General features: G+C 39.8%; 1 protein-coding gene across 1 annotated transcript; it reads right to left on the bottom strand.

The window, feature by feature from the left end:
- Positions 1-404: 404 nt before the first annotated feature.
- On the bottom strand, positions 405-6448 carry LOC126849292 (probable serine/threonine-protein kinase samkC). The gene is made up of 2 exons (XM_050590981.1): positions 6344-6448; positions 405-1184 (listed from the first exon to the last, which is right to left on the bottom strand). The coding sequence occupies exons 1-2, from the start codon at positions 6446-6448 to the stop codon at positions 405-407; spliced, it is 885 nt and encodes a 294-aa protein (XP_050446938.1).
- Between the last annotated feature and the right edge of the window lie 1573 nt (positions 6449-8021).

Here is an 8021-nt window from a genome sequence, read left to right as displayed (position 1 = left end):
CTAAATATATATATATATATATATATATAGATATATATATATAATATATATATATATATATATATATATATATATATATTATATATATCGCTTATATTTAAGTATATATGTATGTGTGGATAATAAATGTATAATAAGTATATATTTGTATCTACATTTATATACATTTTTAACGGGCTACTTTTGCTCTCTTCGCCGCTCTCTTGGGCACCTTCTTTGGCGTCCAATCCTCATGACTCGGGATATCTTCGTCGGAAGTCTTTGATTCCTCGAAAAATTCCAACGATTTTTTCTCCCCTGCCATCTTTACTTTTGGCATGCTTCCACAGGAGATATCCATCCCCTGGGAAAGAACCACCTGTTCGCTCTGTAGACGTTGATGGTACTTGTCTCCGATTGCAAGGTCAGGGTCTTATGGGTGTTTTGGGACTGGCTGGGACTGGTCTGGGTCTGTAATGGAATTGGTCATGGTCTGGTCTGGGTCCGTTTTGGGTCTGTTTTGGTACTGGTCTAAGTCTGGTCTTGGTCTGTTTTGGTCCTGGACTTGGTCCGATCTGGGTCTGTTTTGGGCCTTGTTTGGGTCTGGTCTTGGTTTGTTTTGGGCCTGGTCTGGGTCTCGTCTGGGTCTGTTTTTGGTTTGGTCTGGGTATGGTCTGGGTGTGTTTTGGGCCTGGTTTGGATATGATCTGCGTCTGTTTTAGGCCTGGTCTAGGTCTGGTCTGAATTTGTTTTGGTCCTGGTTTTGGTCTTATCTGAGTCTGTTTTGGGACAGGTATGGGTCTGGTCTGGGTCTGGTCTGGGTCTGGTCTGGGTTTGGTCTTGGTCTGCTTTGGGCTCGGTCTGGGTCTGTTCTGGGTCTGTTTTGGTACTGGGGTTGGTCCGAAATGAATCTGTTTTGGGCCTCGTCTGGGTCTGGTCTGGGTCTGTTTTGGGCCCGTCCTGGGTTTGGTCTGGGTCTCTTTTTGTTTGGTCTGGGTATGTTCTGGGTCTATTTTGGGCCTTGCCTGGGTCTGGTATGGTTTTGTCTTGTGTATCGTCTGGGTCTGGTCTGGTTCTGTTTTGGGCCTGGTTTGGTTTTCGTTTATGTCTGTTTTGGTACTGCTCTGGGTTTGTTTTGGGCCAGGTCTAGGTCTGGTCTGGTCTGAGTTTGTTTTGGGCCTGTTCTGAGTCTGTTGAGTGTCTGTCTGTGTTTGGTTTATCTGACTTTTCTATCTGATCTGTCTGGTCCGGTCTGTTCTGTTTTGTTCGGGCTGTCAGGTTTGACTGGTCTGTCTGGTCTGTCTGGTCTGTCTAGTTTATCTACTCTGTCATTATGGTCTTTTCGTTCATTATTAAATTCATTCTTTTATTAATTCATTTTTGAATCATTTATCCGCTCTGTACCTTGTTATTGTTTGCTTATTCGTTACTACTCGTGATACAATTTCAATTAGCTTATTAGTTGTTATTAATGTCGATTCAGTATTTAAGTTGTATAAAAATTGAAGAAATAATAAATGACTTTGTCTGTGTACTTTTGTCTGATCTACCTCATCCACGACCGAGATCTTAAAAGACAGGCAGGGCCTAACAGAGTTCGATTACGATTTAAATAGAAGTAAGGATTTTCTGTCACATATCTGTATTTTCAATTACTATAATTCCCCGTCTTTCCTTAAATATCAAAAACTTTATTCTAGAACTAACCTGCTGATTACTTTAAGAACTGGTTTGCAAACTAGCTTCACATTTGATAATATCGATACTAATAAACTTTTAAGATTTTAATATTTAATCATACAGGCAAATATTCTGGAAGTTTCCGAATAACCTTCCGTCCGTAAAATGACGTATTCGTGATACATTTACAAGACGATTTTTCCTTTATCAAAATTAGAATTGAAGCGTAATTTTTTATTCATGCGTTGAATACAAAAGGCAGGCAGTCGCAGAGCGGCGCAACATTTGCTAAGATGATATTATTATAAGAAACACATTCCTGACGTAATTTTAAGACATTTTCTTCTTTACCAAAATTTTATTTAAAGAATTATTTTATGTTATAAGGTAAAATAGTTTGCGACTCATGCGGTAGTAATAACATGTCGAAAGGTCAGCATCGGGCTTTCGCGGAACGCCGCGCCATATTTCGACTTCCTGCCTTTTGTACTCGATGCGTAATTTGCTAACTATTTTTGCTTCTGTAATGTCCCCGCACATTTTACATTCTAATAAATAAATTTTTCAAACATATATAAAAAATAATAGAATATATAATAAATGTCTTTCAAAATTCAAATAAAAATTCAAAGTAAAAGTTGATAAGTATTTTACGGATATAGATTTAACATATAAGCATATAGTCATATAGTCATATAAGCTCCTTAGTATATAGTTATATAAGCTCATGCTTTGTTACGTCTCGGCGAATTCCGGCTGCAAAAAAGGGAATGCAGAGCTCGAAAATTTTTGCGGGACACGATCGCGAATTTCGGGTCAAATGAACCGCGTGGTTCTTCCCGGCTATACCTGCGATCAAGGTTATTCGCGACGGATACAAGGTTAAAAGGGGGTGGGGGTGTCTCAACGAAAACGGTGCATTTAAATAAATATTAAACACGAACAGAGGAAGCGTCAGGAAAAGCTAAGCTGCTCGTGGTAGGTAGGATGAGTCAAAAGGGAAATCAAGATGCAGGCAAAAAAAAGGGTGAGTCATAAAAATGAAACTTGGGATGCGTCAGAAAAGAGAAACTCAAAGGTTCACCTTTTGGTGAACCCCCTTTTTTTTAAAAGGGACTCGGAGTTAAGCAAGGAGTGAGTCACAGAAGTGAAATCGGAGGGTACGTCGTAAAAGTGAAACTCTTTGGGAAACAAAGGATGGGTCACGAAGTGAAATCGGGCCTTACAAAAAAAAGGATAAGTCGTAAAAATGAAACTCTTGGAAACAGGATTTCTGAGATATCTTGGAGTATTTTGTATTCAATTTTATATTCGAAAATGTTTCATATTTAGTGTGTTATCTACGTATTTTATCTATATCATATCTAAGCAAAAATATGAATCCGATATATATATATATATATATATATGTATATATATATATATATATATATATATATGTGTACTATCTTAATACTATTCACTTCCTAAATGAATAAATTTTAGTGTCTTAACATATAGTCATATAAGCGGGAGTTTATACGTTAAATCTATATACTGTGTGTCAGTAAAATACTTAATTAAATTTTACTTTAAATTTTTATTTGAATTTTGAAAGGCATTTATTATATACGCTATTATTCTTTATATACGTTTAAAAATTATTTATTAAAATTAAAAATGTGCGGGGACGTCACACCACCCCCCTTAAATTAAATTTCGGAGTGAAATTAATTAGATAATGTAATGAAGAAATTTATTCATATAGTCTGGCACGCAGATCTCGGAATGTGTAAACGATTGGTATGTACTATTGTTCACTTGTTTGTGCGTCGGTTTCAGTGCTTTGGGTACAAGACTCTTTCGGTGTGTTTTGTAAATTTATATCTGGTTGTGGTCTGTTCGCGAGGTATATAATAATAAAAGTGTGAATGAGCTCCAGATCGCTCCTCATAAATGTAGGCTGCAGCCGTATGTTGCGTGTAACGCATATCCGTAAATTAGTGTATTGAATACAATTTTTATTATTCTAATAATAATAAATATGCCAAACATTCCGACTATATCGGTGCCGAAGGTGGTGAATCCATCCCAGATTTTTGTCAAGGTGTTACTATAGATAATATTTAATGAATTTTCGTCTAATAGAACTTGAAGAGAAACTGTGTCTGATTGAAAGGCTTGACCCGTGAAGCCTCGGGCGATGGTATGCAACACTGCAATCTTTTCTGCAGGAAACATTATGTGGTCCTTAAGCTATCTAAATCTTGTTGCGTTTATATTTCACTTGTGGCTAAGACTTTTGGAGCTAGATACTTCTATGATAATTTGGTCATTGGTATAATTTAATGGGGAGAATTTATCATGTGTCACGTCCTGTCAAAAATTCTAATTTTATTTTCTTTTTTTTTCTCTTATAAATAATCAAAGTCCAGCAAGCGCAATTTGAATAGCGCGCCAAAGATACGCCATGACACCTGATTTCCTCGAGCGCCGAAGCGTGGCGCTTCGTTAGCTCTTCCCACTACTGCGCGTCCCACCACTACACATTCCTACTCTCGGCAGCGGCCGAGCCGCCGAAACAAAGGAGCTCAGTGCGCGCTCCAATTCAGTCTCTCCCGCGTCTCCGATCGAGCAACAAGTCTCTCCCGCGTCTCCGATCGAGCAACAAGTCTTTCCCGCGTCTCCGATCGAGCAACCAAGCTCTCTCGCGAACTCAATCGACATTCGACTTTAAGTTCAAATTCAAATTCAACTCTAATTCTAAATCCAACTTCTAATTCTAGCTTTAATATTTAGTTTAATCTTATATAATCTTAAATCATATCTAATTATAATACATATTCTAAATCGATTTAATACTACAGTGTATAAGTATAAAATATAATTGTGTTATAAGTGAATCATTTTTCATTTTTTATTACTTATCCTGTCTCTGGATCCAACGTATTCTCATGTTTATTCTCGTGATTCTGTGAGTAAGTGATACACATCCTAAATTCATTTCTCTACTCTCAATCGTCTGGTTAATCGTTTTTATTAATATACATCTCTATCTGGCTCTATTCAATCACACACACACGCACACATTTACGCTGATATACAATACCAGCAGTGCGGACCGCCGCACGCTGCTATTGCAAATCAGAATAAAAACACAAGATACTGCTGTGCGGACCGCCGCACGCCGTGTCCTCTGGTATTACACACCATTTTGATTAAAGCCAGTAATTATTTTAACAACTTATCAAATGCCTAAAACCAGACGAGGTGGAGTAAAGAATCGCGCGCGCAAACTTCTCCGCGAATTAACGCTACAACCCGCGGATTCTAATAATTCATAATACTTCGGAGTAGAATCTTATTGTGATCCAGAATACGAAAAGTTGTTTATAAATCACCATACCGCGACTCTCGCGATCGCGCAACGCGTCACCAAGTGCATAACTATTATCGAGTGGCCAGCCAAGTTAATCCCGATAACTATAGAGCGTCCAGCAGTTCCACTCCGCGAAATTAACGACAAGGACCCAAGGAAGGCCAGACATCCGTAAGCCAGGGCAGAAACCCCGTTTCCTCCATGCAACGTCATTAAAACTCGCTCGGTTGTAGCTTTAATTCGTGGAGAAGTTTGCTCGCGCGATTCTTCACTCCACCTGGTCTGGTCTTAGGCATTTAATAAGTTGTTAAAATAATTACTGGCTTTATTCAAGATAGCGGGTAATACCAGAGGACACGGCGTGCGGCGGTCCGCACAGCAGTATCTTGTGTTTTATTCTGATTTGCAATAGCAGCGTGCGGCGGTCCGCACTGCTGGTATCGTATATCAGCGTAAGTGTGTGCGTGTGTGTGTGGTTGAATAGAGCCAGATACAGATGAATATTAATAAAAACGATTAACCAGACGATTGAGAGTAGAGAAATGAATTTAGGATGTGTATCACTTACTCACAGAATCACGAGAATTAATACAAGAACACGTTGGATCCAGAGATAGGATAAATAATAAAAATAAAAAATTGATTCACTTATAACACAATTATATTTTATACTTATACACTGTAGTATTAAATTGATTTAGAATATGTATTATAATTAGATGTAATATAAGATTATTTAGAATTAAACTAAATATTAAAACTAGAATTAGAAGTTGGATTTAGAAATAGAGTTGGATTTGAATTTAAAGTCGAAGGTTGATTGAGTTCGCGAGGGAGCTCGGTTGCTCCATCGGAGACGCGGAAGAGACTTGTTGTTCGGTCGGAGGCGCGGGAGAGACTGTTGCTCTATCGGAGGCGCGGGAGAGACTTGTTGCTCGATCGGAGGCGCGGGAGAGCCATGTTGCTCGGTCTGCGGCGCGGGAGAGACTGCCTGAGTTGGAGCGCGCACTGAGCTCCTTCGTTTCGGCGGCTCGGCCGCTGCCGAGAGTAGGGATGTGTAGTGGTGGGACGCGCAGTGGTGGGAAGAGCTAACGATGCGCCACGCTTCGGCGCTCGAGGAAATCAGGTGTCATGGCGTGTCTTTGGCGCGCTATTCAAATTGCGCTTGCTGGACTTTGATTATTTATAAGAGAAAAAAAAAGAAAATAAAATTCGAATTTTGACAAGACGTGTACGGTCATAGTACAATTTAGATCGTTTTTTTGCTTTAATCAAATTTTCGCGTGCGATTGTTTGCGCGTCTTTTATTTTATTGAACAATTCTACCAGGTATTTCGCATAACTCTCGTTTAGCTCCTGGGTTGTGTCGGTCTCGCTGGAAGGTACCTTGGCAGTTTTTCCGAACACTAGCTCATGGGGAGTGAATTGCATTCCTTCATGAACGCTTGTATTGTAGGAAAATGACGCGAGTTTAAGATGTGTATCCCATTCGTTAGATTTATCGACATAGTGTTTCAGGTACTTCCAAAGTACCTGATGCGATCTCTACTGACCCATTAGACTGTGGTCTATATGCTGTTGTTTTAAAGTGTTTAATTCTAAACTTATGGGCTACGTTGCGCATTAAACTATTGAGGAAATGGGAACCTTGATCGGTTAGTATAGCTCTCGGAGCTCCGAATGTACATATAAATTCGTTCGTGAATGCATCCGCTACGTCTATTGCGCCCGCGTGTTTGAGAGGTAGAGCGAGAGAGTACTTAGTCAGTAAGTCTTGAATTGTTAATATATAGCTATTACCAGAACGTGTAGTGGGCAGAGGGCCCATTATGTCCATGGACACTTTATCAAAGGCGAAGTCAGGGGTATCGGTAAGCACCATTGGTTGTTTAGTTTTTACGTGTACCAGTTTTTTCAACTGGCAGGAACGACAATTTTGTACGAAAGACTACATCGGCCTTCATTCCGGCCCAGTTATACCGTTTTTTAATGCGATTGAAGGTCTTAGTTATACCCTTGTGTCCGCCTATTGCTGAACAGTGATTTTCTTCTAATATTCTTAATCTATCCTCGTTACAAGGGGAGGTTATTTTATTTGTACATACGAATATCTTAAGATTAGGTTTGTCTAATATGCGTAAAAGTGATGAGTAGATGGTTTCCCAGGGAACGTTATCTACGTTTCCCTTAGCGATTGAGATAGATTGTAATCCCAATTCTGTTACTACATCTAATAGAGAGCAAAGGGCTTCTTTTACAATAATTTTCTCCGTTATTTCTGACGATCGTTCTTTTACCACTAAGGAGATAATATGCTTGCTACCGTTCTTATTAACCTTTGCCCTTGCTAAGGCGGCGTCCCTGATTAAAGGTAATGACTGTGTTTCTTGGAGCATTCGGGCTCCCGTGTCGATCGGTGCGCCTTGCTGAGTGATGAACACAACGAGGTTGTCCCGGCGCGTCGCGAAATTATCTGGAATTTCTATAATTCTGGGTCCCATCACGTTTTTCGCGGCGGCATTTTTATTGGGGTTATCGAATATGCAAGAATCCGAATCGGAAGAGCTGCTATCCGTTTCTGTATAGCCTGATTCGTCGCTCGGCGTCTGAGGCACCTCATCGCCGCTGTTTGATAAGTGGCTTTCGCGGTTGGTCCTTACAGACCTTAGAGTGCAATTAAACAGAGATTCCTCTGAGTCAGACACTATTTTGCGCTCTATTGGAAATACTCGAGCGTTTTCTCCCTTGTACGTCCCTTCCGTTGTCGGAAGGATGTGAACCGGATTGCGAGATAATGCGTCCACGTTCACGTTTATTTTCCCTGCTTTATACTTAATTTCGTATTCGTATTTGGCTAGCTTGAGTCGCCAACGGACTAACCTAAACGTGGGATCTTTAACCGAATGCAACCATACTAGGGGTTTATGATCGGTGACCAGGTCGAATTTTCGTCCATATAGGTAGGGTCGAAAGTAATTTACGCAATAAACTATCGCGAGCAGTT

The sequence above is a fragment of the Cataglyphis hispanica genome, chromosome 4 (genome assembly GCF_021464435.1).
Source record: "Cataglyphis hispanica isolate Lineage 1 chromosome 4, ULB_Chis1_1.0, whole genome shotgun sequence".
Taxonomy (NCBI): domain Eukaryota; kingdom Metazoa; phylum Arthropoda; class Insecta; order Hymenoptera; family Formicidae; genus Cataglyphis; species Cataglyphis hispanica.
The sequence above is the reverse complement of the archived record's forward strand: the minus strand, read 5'-3'. Positions and strand labels throughout refer to the sequence as shown.

What these genes read in the sequence shown, in the direction of transcription:
- LOC126849292 (XM_050590981.1), bottom strand. Translation starts at nt 6,448, where the DNA reads ATGCAATTCACTCCCCATGAGCTAGTGTTCGGAAAAACTGCCAAGGTA. An exon ending in AGAGTTATGCGAAATACCTG is followed by an intron (nt 1,185 to 6,343) that starts GTAGAATTGTTC and finishes AACCAAACACAG; the next exon opens with ACAGACACTCAACAGACTCA.